The following is a 15,999-nucleotide window of genomic DNA, read 5'->3' on the forward strand; positions in this document are numbered from 1 at the left end:
TCTGTTGCAGGGCCCCCTGTATTTCTATTCTAATCTTTTCTATTTGCAAAAGTAATGTTTGGGAGTCTAACATTTATATTTCCTATTGACACACTAAAGCTGAAGATATAAATAACCATCTTAAGACAAATGCTTTTGTGAAACCTTATGTGCCTAAGACTTTTGCACAATACTGTATCTATATATATATATATATATATACAGGTGCATCTCAATAAATTAGAATGTTGTGGAAAAGTTCATTTATTTCAGTAATTCAACTCAAATTGTGAAACTTGTGTATTAAATAAATTCAATGCACACAGACTGAAGTAGTTTAAGTCTTTGGTTCTTTTAATTGTGATGATTTTGACTCACATTTAACAAAAACCCACCAATTCACTATCTCAAAAAATTAGAATATGGTGACATGCCAATCAGCTAATCAACTCAAAACACCTGCAAAGGTTTCCTGAGCCTTCAAAATGGTCTCTCAGTTTGGTTCACTAGGCTACACAATCATGGGGAAGACTGCTGATCTGACAGTTGTCCAGAAGACAATCATTGACACCCTTCACAAGGAGGGTAAGCCACAAACATTCATTGCCAAAGAAGCTGGCTGTTCACAGAGTGCTGTATCCAAGCATGTTAACAGAAAGTTGAGTGGAAGGAAAAAGTGTGGAAGAAAAAGATGCACAACCAACCGAGAGAACCGCAGCCTTATGAGGATTGTCAAGTAAAATCGATTCAAGAATTTGGGTGAACTTCACAAGGAATGAACTGAAGCTGGGGTCAAGGCATCAAGAGCCACCACACACAGACGTGTCAAGGAATTTGGCTACAGTTGTCGTATTCCTCTTGTTAAGCCACTCCTGAACCACAGACAACGTCAGAGGCGTCTTACCTGGGCTAAGGAAAAGAAGAACTGGACTGTTGCCCAGTGGTCCAAAGTCCTCTTTTCAGATGAGAGCAAGTTTTGTATTTCATTTGGAAACCAAGGTCCTAGAGTCTGGAGGAAGGGTGGAGAAGCTCATAGCCCAAGTTGCTTGAAGTCCAGTGTTAAGTTTCCACACTCTGTGATGATTTGGGGTGCAATGTCATCTGCTGGTGTTGGTCCATTGTGTTTTTTGAAAACCAAAGTCACTGCACCCGTTTACCAAGAAATTTTGGAGCACTTCATGCTTCCTTCTGCTGACCAGCTTTTTAAAGATGCTGATTTCATTTTCCAGCAGGATTTGGCACCCACACTGCCAAAAGCACCAAAAGTTGGTTAAATGACCATTGTGTTGGTGTGCTTGACTGGCCAGCAAACTCACCAGACCTGAACCCCATAGAGAATCTATGGGGTATTGTCAAGAGGAAAATGAGAAACAAGAGACCAAAAAATGCAGATGAGCTGAAGGCCACTGTCAAAGAAACCTGGACTTCCATACCACCTCAGCAGTGCCACAAACTGATCACCTCCATGCCATGCCGAATTGAGGCAGTGATTAAAGCAAAAGGAGCCCCTACCAAGTATTGAGTACATATACAGTAAATGAACATACTTTCCAGAAGGCCAACAATTCACTAAAAATGTTTTTTTTTATTGGTCTTATGACGTATTCTAATTTTATGAGATAGTGAATTGGTGGGTTTTTGTTAAATGTGAGCCAAAATCATCACAATTAAAAGAACCAAAGACTTAAACTACTTCAGTCTGTGTGCATTTAATTTATTTAATACACGAGTTTCACAATTTGAGTTGAATTACTCAAATAAATGAACTTTTCCACGACATTCTAATTTATTGAGATGCACCTGTATATTTGTGACTGATTTTGTGAAATTCATTCGCAAACAGAGGAGCTTTAAAAAAAAAAAAAATCCCTAATGCTTTCAACTATTTTTTATTTTTTTTTGCAGAGAATTACCCTCATTGTCAGATTTGACTTGTGTCAAAGGGCAAAATTTAATAAATTGAGCACTCACAAAAATCTGATTGTGCTGTCGTTGATTTCATCTTAAACTTCACATACAGAATTTTAAACAAGTATTTAAATCCAATAAATCGAATTTGTCAATCGCAATAATGACCGAACTAAAATGTTTTCCTCCCATTTGACCTATTGACCTTTACATTTCACAATACCTCCTCCACATGTTCGATTCTTTGCTGTCCAGTTTTCTCCCAGTGTAATAAACGTATCTTGCTTCACCTTGCGAAACGGCGGTAAACTCTTAAGTGTGAGTTTTAGTCTGACCCTTAACCCAAGATGCCACAGCAGCACGATGAGCAAACTGAAATAAGGCTGAAGTGATTGAGGGGTATAGTGATGGTCTGATAGTTTACAGGTTGCTCTCTCGCTTGTCTTTACTGGGTGATGGTTTCATAGCGTCTTTTCCAGGCTTCCCATTGGCGGGGGCAGCCACAGCCGCCCCTGTGGAATCTATGACGGCTGCTGTGGCGCGTTTTATTGGCTCGTCCGCTCGAGATCGTTCCTCTGGGCCGGGCAGGGAGGGCGGAGCCTGTTCGGCTAGGGGTGGGGCCATGAGCTCCTGTTGCAGCCTGTGACTCTGATGGAGGCGGAGCTGAACACGCAGTTCCAAAATGGCCTCCTGTTCCTCATGTATGGCCTGATTAAGATGAGTGTTTTTATTCTGGAGAAAGAAACAAATACACACGGCTCTCAAGAGTGACTGATATAAAGCATGCCTTTTTTCGAAATACACCTACCTTGTTAATTGTTACAATTTTGGTCATATACATTCATGTATATCTGTACAGTTTGTATCTTTGTACACATTTTACACAGAGAAAAGAGCATGTACAGACAAAAATGAACAATAATGAACATTGAGTCCTCCGTGTTTTCTTTTCACCCCAACCACAAATCACTTGAACATGACATACTCATAATTACAATTTCAGAAGTGAGCAGTAGGAGCTTCTGACAGGCATGAAAATGATGCATTAGCAAAGGGACAGTTCAAGTTTAACTTCCGTGACATGACCTCTTACTCTCTCACCTCAAGTTCTTCATTCTGTTTCTGCAGGTCTTCTAGAATCATCTGTAGTTCTTCTTCATCTTCACTCTCACTCTCACTGTCTGATGAATATTCCTCAGTCTCACTGCGACCCTGCTGACGGCTGTGCGTAATTCAAACGAACAATGAAAAAGAGTAAAGGAAAGAAAAAGTGAAGATCGGGTGCAGGGTTGGTAACTAAGAACAATAAATAATTAAAAAAAATTTGTTTTGGTTGCGTTAATAGTTCATGAACATTTTTTGCACAACCATTCATCATGTAGTCTGATTCACGAATGAATAACTTACGAAATGGTACTATTTAGCAAATCAAAAACACAGCGAGTTCAGTGTAGTCTGATTCACGAATGAATGACTTACGAAATGGTTCTATTTAGCGAATCTAAAACATACAGCGCAATCAGTGTAATCTGATTCACGAATGAATGACTTATGAAATGGTTCTATTTAGCGAATCTAAAACATACAGCGCAATCAGTGTAGTCTGATTCATGAATGAATAACTTACGAAATGGTTCTATTTAGCGAATCAAAAACATACAGCGCGATCAGTGTAGTCTGATTCACGTATTAATAACTTACGAAATGGTTCTATTTAACGAATCAAAAACACAGAGAGTTCAGTGTAGTCTGATTCACGAATGAATAACTTACGAAATGGTACTATTTAGCGAATCAAAAACATACAGCGAGATCAGTGTAGTCTGATTCACGAATGAATTACTTATGAAATGGTTCTATTTAGCGAATCAAAAACATACAGCGAGATCAGTGTAGTCTGATTCACGAATGAATTACTTATGAAATGGTTCTATTTAGCGAATCAAAAACATACAGCGCAATCAGTGCAGTCTGATTCACGAATGAATAACTTACGAAATGGTTCTATTTAGCGAATCAAAAACATACAGCGCGATCAGTGTAGTCTGATTCACGTATTAATAACTTACGAAATGGTTCTATTTAGCGAATCAAAAACATACAGCGCAATCAGTGTAGTCTGATTCACGAATGAATAACTTACGAAATGGTTCTATTTAGCGAATCAAAAACATACAGCGCAATCAGTGTAGTCTGATTCACGAATGAATAACTTACGAAATGGTTCTATTTAGCGAATCAAAAACATACAGCGCAATCAGTGTAGTCTGATTCACGAATGAATAACTTACGAAATGGTTCTATTTAGTGAATCAAAAACACAGCGAGTTCAGTGTAGTCTGATTCACGAATGAATAACTTACGAAATGGTTCTATTTAGCAAATCAAAAACATACAGCGAGATCAGTGTAGTCTGATTCACGAATGAATAACTTACGAAATGGTTCTATTTAGCGAATCAAAAACATACAGCGCAATCAGTGTAGTCTGATTCACGAATGAATAACTTACGAAATGGTTCTATTTAGCGAATCAAAAACATACAGCGCAATCAGTGTAGTCTGATTCACGAATGAATAACTTACGAAATGGTTCTATTTAGCGAATCAAAAACATACAGTGCAATCAGTGTAGTCTGATTCACGAATGAATAACTTACGAAATGGTTCTATTTAGCGAATCAAAAACACAGCGAGTTCAGTGTAGTCTGATTCACGAATGAATAACTTACGAAATGGTTCTATTTAGCAAATCAAAAACATACAGCGAGATCAGTGTAGTCTGATTCACGAATGAATTACTTATGAAATGGTTCTATTTAGCGAATCAAAAACATACAGCGAGATCAGTGTAGACTGATTCACGAATGAATAACTTACGAAATGGTTCTATTTAGCAAATCAAAAACATACAGCGAGTTCAGTGTAGTCTGATTCACGAATGAATTACTTATGAAATGGTACTATTTAGCGAATCAAAAACATACAGCGCAATCAGTGCAGTCTGATTCACGAATGAATTACTTATGAAATGGTTCTATTTAGCGAATCAAAAACACAGTGAGTTCAGTGTAGTCTGATTCACGAATGAATAACTTACGAAATGGTTCTATTTAGCGAATCAAAAACATACAGCGAGATCAGTGTAGTCTGATTCACGAATGAATGACTTACGAAATGGTTCTATTTAGCGAATCAAAAACATACAGCGCGATCAGTGTAGTCTGATTCATGAATGAATGACTTACGAAATGGTTCTATTTAGCGAATCAAAAACATACAGCGTGATCAGTGTAGTCTGATTCACGAATGAATTACTTATGAAATGGTTCTATTTAGCGAATCAGAAACATACAGCGAGATCAGTGTAGACTGATTCACGAATGAATAACTTACGAAATGGTTCTATTTAGCGAATCAAAAACATACAGCGCGATCAGTGTAGTCTGATTCACGAATGAATTACTTATGAAATGGTTCTATTTAGCGAATCAAGAACACTTTTCCTTAATGGACAATTCCTACTTCTGAATGTTAATTCAAAAATTGTTACTGCATTATATTGAGCTCATATTGAGCTTGTGAGACTTGTAGTTACTGACAGGTTGCTTACATGACAACATAATTGTGATATAGTTTCCAATTACTTCTTTCTTAAAAGAACTCAAAGGACTCAGAACCAGAATAATTACATTTCTTACAATTACCACCTATTCTCAAGTTTCAGTGATGCTGCAATACAGCAAGAAATAAACACATCACTGTTTTGATGGCATCCCAGTAATCTCCACTTATCTTGGTTCAAAACCAAAAACGTTCTGCCCCACAGATATCAAAGGACTTTGACAATGAATTTGCGTAAACTCTCACCTCTGTATATCTGCGATCTCTGCGCGCAGTCGCTCGATCTCCTCTTTCTCTGTGGCGATCTGTCGTCTCAGCACCTGCTCCAGAGAGATCAACTCCTCCTGCTCTGTAAGGATCTCATTCTCCTGCAGGTGGTGCCAGAGAGCCAAATTACACATACTGAGAAAAGACCCCTTTATCACATACTGTTTGAGTTTCTATGTAAACATATTAGGGTAAACCCTAACCTCTTGCTTATCATTCACCAAGTTGATTTGTTTATCTCCCTGATAGCTTTGCCAATATCAGAAACAGTGTGTGAGGACAGTAGCAGTAGTGTTTGAGTAGGTGGCCTTACCTGTGCCAGGAGCAGATTAATGACTTCCTCCTCATTCTCGGACATCTCCTCCTTTGACACATCCTCTTTAGACAGGCTGGCGATCTCCTGCGCGATTTTAGTCTCACACTCCTGCCCATTCAAAGATACAGAGAGAAAATTCAACATTAGTACTGCAGATTGGCAGGAAATGTTTGATTTAATAGTCATGAAGTATGGAATGACAAAAATAAAAAAGAAAAAGGCACTAAAAACAACACTATAAAACAGATCTGAAATCTGATTGGATGAGCCACATTCAATACAGTTGCTGTTATATGCACACGTGTTATCATGATGTTTAAAAGTTCCCTGTAACTGCTCAACAATACCTAATGTGATCAGAACAGCCTTTGGTTAACTAATTATAAATAACTATTACAGTGCTTGCCAGCACTATATTGATATTTCTCAAACATTCTGGTTAGGGATTTGTTCCCGGAGATTTGCACTTCTCCCATTAATTAAGCCCTTAATTAATTCAAACTTTGTTGTGTAGGGGGCCTGGGTAGCTCAGCGAGTATTGACGCTGACAACCACCCCTAGAGTCGTGAGATCAAATCCAGGATGTGCTGAGTGACTCCAGCCAGGTCTCCTAAGGAACCAAATTGGCCCGGTTGCTAGGGAGGGTAGAGTCACATGGGGTAACCTCCTCGTGGTCGCGATTAGTGGTTCTCGCTCTCAATGGGGCACGTGGTAAGTTGTGCGTGGATCACGGAGAGTAGCATGAGCCTCCACATGCTGCGAGTCTCCGCGGTGTCATGCATGACGAGCCACATGATAAGATGCGTGGATTGACGGTCTCAGAAGCGGAGGCAACTGAGACTTATCCTCCGCCACTCGGACTGAGGTGAGTAACCACGCAACCACGAGGACCTACTAAGTATTGGGAATTGGGCGTTCCAAATTGGGAGAAAAGGGGATAAAAATAAAAAAAAAACTTTGTTGTGTAGATAATTTCAGCCTTAGATGTGCAATGGATTTTTTTTGTAAAAATAAATAAATATACACATCTAAGAAATTTAAGATTAACGTTTGAACACTTCTCGTGCCATGCACTTGTTCTGTCAGAATTACTGTAATTTGGAGTTGACGACTAGTAAAAACCATTCAACTTTGTTAAACTCTTTTATACTTTTATTAAAGCATTGACTTCTCTCACTTAAACATTGTGACATTATGTAAAACAACCAAAATAGCAGCGGCCTCAACAACATAAACTGTTGGATTTACTTAAAAAAGCAGTGTCAAGTTGTTCCACGCAACAGTGTTAAGTAGTTCTAACAAGCTATGATTCAGTTGTATGAACTAAAGAAATTTAAGTAAACTGGACAAAAGCTTTTTGAGTAAATGCAAACCATTTGGTTTTGTTAGCATTACATATTATCATTATGTTTGTTTTACTTGATAATAAGCATTGAACTAACACAAGTTAAATGTATTCTTTCAGTTCACAGTTGGCTAGAAACAGTTCACATTCACATGGTAAATGTATTGGCATGAACCTCAACAAAGTAGATACTTATCACTCTGCTGTGAGTGACACAAAATTAGCTCATTGGCCAAAGCAATATAAAAGTGCTAAGTATTTGTCCTCCTCAACCTATGCTCAAGCTCCACTCTTCACCACAGTGGTAACCCCTAAAATTCTAACATTACAGAAACTCTTCTAAATCTCAACATAACAAAAATGAAATACTAACTATTCTCCCCTTGTATTCATCTTGCACAAGAACACATAAAATAACACTTCATTTCAACATTTACTCTCTCCATCCAGTTTTGTGTAAAGCATGCTGGTAACTATAAATCACTAGGGGTGATTTAAATTAGCAGATCTTCCCCTTAAATCTGTGAACGGCCGATCATGCCTAGATGCAGGACTGATCTTTTTTTCACACACTGCCACAGTTATGAATGCGCTTTTGCTCAGCCCTCGAAGCATGACGCTGCGGCCACTGAAGGGTGAGTTATTGAAAAATAACTACGCATTCATGAATTTATACTTTCAGACATGCTGTAATTTGGATAAATATGCCAGTTTGTTTTAAAAATGTGTATGAATTACTATTACCAGTTAATATATCAGCTCAGTAGGTCCTTAACACACAAGTGGAGGGTGATCGGACCTTTGAAGCTCCAAAAATCACAGACAGTCAGCATAAACCACTTCAGTGGTGATATGAAGGTCTTCATAAGCGAAACGATCGCTTTTGGTGGGAAACAGATCAATATTTAAGTACTTCTCATCGCTTCCGATCAGCAGCAGTATGCGCATTCACGTCACGAGAGGGTTGAGTTCACACGGTCTCTCGTGTCAAGTATTCACGTTGGCAATTACAGACATAATATCACGTTTTTCTCTCGGTTGAGACATCCAGGAGAAGCACACAAACACACCATTGTGAGTAAACAAACAGATATAAATACAGATCTAAACCAAAACCAATGAAGCTTCTGTACAGCATACCTCCTACTCACTTGTAAACAGCGCTGCTCTTCCGGGTGTGTCGCACGTGCGTCAGTTCTTGCGTGAACACGACAACAGGATTACGTCACAAGCGCATACTGCTGCTGACAGGAAATGATGCTTTATTTTTAAAAAGTATTCTTAGGGCCTGGGTAGCTCAGCGAGTAAAGACGCTGACTACCACCCCTGGAGTCACGAGTTCGAATCCAGGGTGTGCAGAGTGACTCCAGCCAGGTCTCCTAAGCAACCAAATTGGCCCGGTTGCTAGGAAGGGTAGAGTCACATAGGGTAACCTCCTCGTGGTCGCTATAATGTGTGGCCACGGTGGAGTCGTATGGATGACGTTTATGCTGGCTGTCTGTGATTTTTGGAGCTTCAAAAGTCTGATCACCATCCACTTGCATTTTAAGGACCTACTGAACTGAGATATTTTTCTATTTTTCTTCAAATGTGTTCTGCTGAAGAAAGAAATTCATACACATCTTGGATGGCATGAGGGTGAGTAAATGATGAGAGAACCTTCAATAACAGCACCACATCTTCACACAGTTGCTTAATAATTAGTGAACTGTGTTACAACAGAACGCCAAAGACGGTAAACAAATCATAGATCATAATGATTTCTCACTAAACTGCTTTTGGAGCTTATAACTGATATACCTCTCTTATTTTTTAACATATCTCTGCTGTGTGAGATGGTGTTTACTGGTGTGGATGTCACAATGATATCTGATAGTGATAACAGAACTGTTCATAACTGTTTTCATAACTATTTAAATAAATGTTAGCATTTTACAATGAACGTAAACTGAATATAATTTTACAACGTGGGGCATAAACATATAACTGCAGCATATAACTTGTGAAAGTGTAGCAAAGGGCACTTTAAAAAGAAAAATCGGTTATCAGTTGGTATCGGCCAATCTCAGTTTTAAAAAAAATTGGTGATCATTACCGGCCTCAAATATTTCCTGATCAGTGCACCACTACAAATCGCTGTATTTTATCTTGTCCCAAACACAAGGCTGACAAGACATTTTTTTCCCTTCCTTGAAACAGTTAAATTAAGTTACATGCATTTGTTAAGTAATATGAACAAGGGGGGATTCAATAAAACTGAAGACAGCGAAAGTCACATCTTCAACATATATTCTTTTAACATGTCATTTTATAACCTGGAGTGCTTTCTTTTTTTTCCAATATTTTGCATAAGCATTTCAATGTAAATTAATGCAAGATTAAGTATTTTCTCATCATCAAAAACAAAGCCGCACCTGAATGCATTTTGGCAATATTAGTGTTGCTATAGAAACAAACAAATAGCTCTCAGTATAATAGCTCTCGTAATTAAGGTCATAATTGTGATTGTTCTTAACCTATTTATTCATTGATAACACATATTACTCTCAATCACTCTCTCTCCAGGCCCGTTGCCAAGGGTGGCATCAAGGGGCAGTGTCCCCCAAATGACACATCGTGCCCCCCTTAAGCAAGAAATAATCCTATGGAAATAATTTTCTCTCGTGGCTTAAACATGCTAGTATTTGTAACCTACAATTTGAACAATTCACGAACAATTCATAGAAATAGGATCAACTCAAACGAACTCAAAGGAACACTGATCTCCCCAAGGGAATCTTAAAATCGCACATTGTCATTTAACATAAAACAGATCTTGAAAAATAATTATAACCCCAAATTACTTATAAATGACAATTAATAGCATCCACAAATAGTCACCAAACCTTGCACAGATCTACCTCATTAATTATTCGAATACAACAGTCAATGGCTAGTCCCCAAGCATAATCAACAACAGCAGTTGTAACCTTACGTAACACGTGATTCCTGAGCGTTGCAGTCTCAAACTCTAATTTTGCCAGTGCTGTGATTCTGAGTACTAGCAGCATGGATATAAGAAAGTGGTTTAAAGAGCCATCATCAACTTCGAGCAACATCAACAGAGTGCGAATCAGAGTGGAGACATAATTGAGGCGGTAGGAGGAGGGAATAGGCCTGAGACAGGCATCGTCATTGACAGAGCAGCAGGTGGACATGCTATCGCAAATACTAACAATTAGTGGTGTTGTAATTGGTGTTGTTTTTATTGCTATATCATGGTTTTGGTTGTTTTATTATTGTGTTGTTGGAATTTAAGAGCTTTTGATGTGGTGATGCATGTTTACTAAGTGTACAGGCTTAGCCTATATGTTACATAAATGCGAATGGGCTGTGGTGTCATGTATTAAATTTATTGCAATTGATGTACGCTGGACTATTTTGTATGTATGGTGTTTTGGTGTTATGAGATGTTTTATTATAAAACTTGCTCTATTTCAATTATAACTACTGACTGGGTTGTCTTGTATTGTGGTGTGGACATTGTTTTGGTCTATCTTTGTTCTCAGAAAAAGAGATGATTCATAATATTCTTTAGCGTGCTTCATTTTGAGGTGGTAAAATAGATCGCATTACCACGAGTGATTGTCGTCGCGTCACGCAGTTTGCTGATTATATTTTTCTGTTCTGTCTTTTGTGAGCTAACACCACAGATGTTGTGCACCTGTTTAAATAACAAGCTCCTTTTCATTTTCTTGATTTTTTTATCAATCACATCAGTAATAATTCACCAAATGATGGAGAAGTACAGATGCATGGTGTGGTCAAGCGCATTTTAGTCCAGGTGTCTGGATCACAGTTACGCTGTCCCGATAGAGTGTGTCAGATCACGGTGGACTCCTGCATCCTCCGCTATATCTATAGCGCTCAGAATCGGTCCGCAAAATCAGAACTGCACTTGCCTTGCCTGATCTGCATAATCCCTTTAGTGAATTGGGCGCTAAACGTGAATACGTGCCTCTTTTATTGGCTGCAATTCATTCCCCCCCTCACTCTCACGTGAAGGTCTGTCCACTGATAAATACACTCACTCTGCGCACATGGATATTTACATATCGTGATATACATGATATAGCAAAATCTCTATCGACTGACACTTTATATCGTCGCCACGATATATATCATCATATCGCCCAGCCCTATAACTCAGTTTAGGTAATTTTATCTGAAAACACCTGGAAATGCAAATCTAGCCACATTAGCCAAATTAGATTTGGCTAATCTTCTTTTTCAGTGACAAACACATTTTGAGATATCAAGTGTTCTGATGTACGGTAAAGCAGGAGTCAGAGGACAGATCTCTTGCCTGTCTCTTGGCCTCGCGGAGTTTGCGTTTGAGCGCAGTGACGATTCGCTGCACTTCCCAGAGTCTCTCCTCCTTAGACAGATCCTTCACACCCGCCTGCAGATCTTTGTGCAGACGATTCAACAGGAACTCCTGCAGAGGGAAAAAATTAGGCTAGATCTCTTTAATATCTCAATTGTTTCTCCTAGACAGTAAACCAAATAAATATCAACAATCTCTCAAACTGTGCTCAGATTTGCCAAGACCAAAGTCTGCAATCATAAATCAGAGATCTCATCAAATTCTTCCAAGTCCAAGAGCTATGCTATACACGTTCATTTTACAGCTTTATGCTCTCACTGCAAGTCAACAATTGTCTCATTTTGTGCCCATTTCTATTTCTCTAAACACATTTTAGAAGGCCAAGGAGACAATGCTGACACTTCAATGAAACAATACTGAGACCTCAATTCATTCTCATGAGATATGAAAGAGAAAATTCTGTGCAAAGGTGTGACAGAAGCTTTAGATTCACACATTGAAACGCCACATGAGGGCTGTTTTTACTATTCTGGAACTCCAAACTGTTTATCCTTCCACTCTCTCAACTCAGAGTTTGGATTCATCCCCTTATTTGAACTGCATTTCCTCGTTATGAGGTCACATTTGCCTTTGACACAACAAACGACTTTTCTTACTGTATGTAAGACTTAAAAAAGAAAAAGTCTGCCTTTGTAAATATAGGTTCCTCCTCCGCGTACAATATACACTCTGAATCTCATGTATGAATCTTGAATCAGAGCCCCAGAATTTATGTATATACACATACACACCGATCAGCCACAACATTAAAACCACCTGCCTAATATTGTGTAGGTCCCCCTCGTGCTGCCAAAACAGCGCCAACCCGCATCTCAGAATAGCATTCTGATATTATATTCTTTTCAACACAATTATACAGAGTGGTTATCTGAGTTACCATAGACTTTGTCAGTTCAAACCAGTCTGGCCATTCTCTGTTGACCTCTCTCATCAACAAGGCGTTTCCGTCCACAGAACTGCCACTCACTGGATGTTTTTTGTTTTGGCACCATTCAGAGTAAATTCTAGACACTGTTGTGTGTAAAAATCCCAGGAGATCAGCAGTTACAGAAATACTCAAACCAGCCCGTCTGGCACCAACAATCATGCCACTGTCCAAATCATTTTTGTGATGTGAACATTAACTGAAGCTCCTGACTCATATCAGCATGATTTTATGCACTGCACTGCTGCCACAAAATTGGCTGATTAGATAATTGCATGGATGATTGTTGGTGCCAGATGGGCTGGTTTGATTATTTCTGTAACTGCTGATCTCCTGGGATTTTCACACACAACAGTCTCTAGAATTTACTCAGAATGGTGCCAAAAACAAAAAACATCCAGTGAGCGACAGTTCTGTGAAATGAAACGTCTTGTTGATGAGAGAGGTCAACAGAGAATGGCCAGAATGAGATGTGGGCTGGCGCTGTTTTGGTGGCACAAGCGGGACCTACACAATATTAGGCAGGTGGTTTTAATGTTGTGGCTGATCGGTATATAAGAAAACAGATTTTGCATAAAGATTTTTAGGACCATTAAGTTTTTTGGATTGTGACAATATTTTCATGAAAATATGTTCCACCGATTTTATGTAAGGGATAATTCATGGCTAGGTGTGTGTAGAACAATGTTAATGCACGACGTGTAGGCGAAGAACCACTGGACTATTTAGCAGAGATGGGCCACTTCTACTTAAATGAATGGGAGAAACTGGAACACCCAACCAAGAAGCTTTAGCGCCCAATGGTCAACGGATGTAGGAAGGAAGTCCCGCCTTACAGGTAAAAGAGCCAATCACCTTTTACAGTTGTGCTCAAAAGTTTGCATACCCTTGGAGAATTGGTAATATATGTACCATTTTTAAAGAAAACATGAGTGAGCAGGCAAAACACATTTCTTTTATTTCTTATGGGATTCATATTCAACTGTAGGTTATAACAGAATGGCACAATCGTAAAACAAAACATGGCAACAAAGACAAAAATGAAATGATCCCTGTTCAAAAGTCTGCATACCCTTAGTTCTTAATACTGTGTATTGCCCCCTTTAGCATCAATGACAGCATGCAGTCTTTTGTAATAGTTGTCTATGAGGCCCCAAATTCTTGCAGGTGGTATAGCTGCCCATGCCTTCAGGTCATGCAAAGTCTTTGGTCGTCTTGCATGAACTGCACGTTTGAGATCTCCCCAGAGTGGCTTGATGATATTAAGGTCAGGAGACTGTGATGGCCACTCCAGAAGCTTCACCTTTTTCTGCTGTAACCACTGGAGGGTCAACATGGCCTTGTGCTTAGGGTCATTGTCATGCTGGAAAGTCCAAGAGCATCCCATGCACAGCTTTCATGCAGAAGAATGCAAATTGTCTGCCAGTATTTTCTGATAACATGCTGCATTCATCTTGCCATCAATTTTCACAAGATTCCCCGTGCCTTTAGAGCTCACACACCCCCAAAACATCAGTGAGCACCACCATGCTTCACAGTGGGGATGGTATTCTTTTCACTACAGGCCTTGTTGACCCCTCTCCAAACATAGCGCTTATGGTTGTGACCATAAAGCTCTATTTTGGTCTTGTCACTCCAAATTACAGTGTGCCAGAAGCTGTGAGGCGTGTAAAGGCTTCTTTCTGGCAACTCGACCATGCAGCTCATTTTTGTTCAAGTATCGTCGTATTGTGCTCCTTGAAACAACCAAACCATCTTTTTACAGAGCAGCCTGTATTTCTCCTGAGGTTACCTGTGGGTTTTTCTTTGTATCCCGAACAATTCTTCTGGCAGTTTTGGCTGAAATCTTTCTTGGTCTACCTGACCTTGGCTTGGTATCAAGAGATCCCTGAATTTTCCACTTCTTAATAAGTGATTGAACAGTACTGACTGGCATTTTCAAGGCTTTGGATATCTTTTTATATCCTTTTCCATCTTTATAAAGTTCCATTACCTTATTATGCAGGTCTTTTGACAGTTCTTTTCTGCTCCCCATGGCTCAGTATCTAGCCTGCTCAGTGCATCCACGTGAGAGCTAACAAACTCATTGACTATTTATACACAGACACTAACTGCAAATTAAAAAGCCACAGGTGTGGTAAATTAAACTTTAATTGCCATTTAAACCTGTGTGTGTCACCTTGTGTGTCTGTAACAAGGCCAAACATTCAAGGGTATGTAAACTTTTGATCAGGGCCATTTGGGTGATTTCTGTTTTCATTATGATTTAAAAAGGAGCCAAACAACTATGTGATAATAAATGGATTCATATGATCACTATCCTTAAATAAAAGACAGTTTTTTTGCATGATCAGTCATATTTTCAAAATCAATGCCAAAATTTCACAATTTCTGCCAGGGTATGCAAACTTTTGAGCACAACTGTAGATACAGACATCGCCTGTCAATCAGCTCGAGAACGCACATGTGCATTAGCAATACAAGCCGGGAAAATGTAATTTTTAGCGTAATATGAGATAAAGAAGCACAATTTATGATTCCAGAATTATAAAATTTTATTGCTGATTTGAAATATGTTCTTTGATCATAATCTTTTTTGAGATATCGGTGTTCCCCGATTCAAGTAGATAGGAGCTGCGCTGTCAAGACTGTAAATAGCCTCTCAAGAGCATTCCAAAGATGGCCGACAGTAGGCTGACTTGCTAGAAAGACTTTGATTCATATTTTTTTAAAGGCACACCTAGCCGTGGATAATCCTGCTTATACCATGGTCATTGATTTTTACAGCGCAAATTTTGACTGTAAGAATAACAATAATGGTTAACTTTATCCATGGGTCGTTAGATCTAGAGTTCAGCCCATTCTAAATCAGACAAAGAGATAAAGTAGTGCGATAATATCACCTTTTTTTTTAATGAATTAAATAAAAAGCCGTACAAATAATTGCAAAAATAGATGTGAGTTTTTTAGAGACCAATCATTCTTTAACAACTGTATATTTAAATACTATGTCCAGAAATAAGCCACATAATGTAAAAGGGTTGGCATTCCTATGAACATGTAAAATGTAATTTATTTTCTCTGTCAATTTCTCATTAATGATGAAAAACCGGCGTTGCTGACGTGACAGTAGTAAAAGTGGCACTTACATGATGAGGGGAAAACCATCCAAAACACTCTGAAACCTGCAGACTTTGACCTCTGGGACAT

At 38.8% G+C, this 15,999-nt stretch overlaps 1 protein-coding gene across 1 annotated transcript in view; it reads right to left on the reverse strand.

Moving 5' to 3' along the window:
* The window catches only part of LOC127440675 (ralA-binding protein 1-like), a 289,448-nt gene that overhangs the window by 252,716 nt on the left and 20,733 nt on the right, over window positions 1-15,999 (reverse strand). Inside the window, exons 6-10 of the mRNA XM_051697409.1 lie at window positions 11,784-11,915; window positions 6,091-6,201; window positions 5,757-5,878; window positions 2,989-3,109; window positions 1,301-2,619 (exon numbers count right to left, since the gene is read on the reverse strand). Coding sequence (XP_051553369.1) covers window positions 2,308-2,619; window positions 2,989-3,109; window positions 5,757-5,878; window positions 6,091-6,201; window positions 11,784-11,915 — 798 coding nt within the window. The 3' untranslated portion in view covers window positions 1,301-2,307. The remainder of the gene's footprint in view (window positions 1-1,300; window positions 2,620-2,988; window positions 3,110-5,756; window positions 5,879-6,090; window positions 6,202-11,783; window positions 11,916-15,999) is intronic.

The sequence above is a fragment of the Myxocyprinus asiaticus genome, chromosome 5 (genome assembly GCF_019703515.2).
Source record: "Myxocyprinus asiaticus isolate MX2 ecotype Aquarium Trade chromosome 5, UBuf_Myxa_2, whole genome shotgun sequence".
NCBI lineage: Eukaryota > Metazoa > Chordata > Actinopteri > Cypriniformes > Catostomidae > Myxocyprinus > Myxocyprinus asiaticus.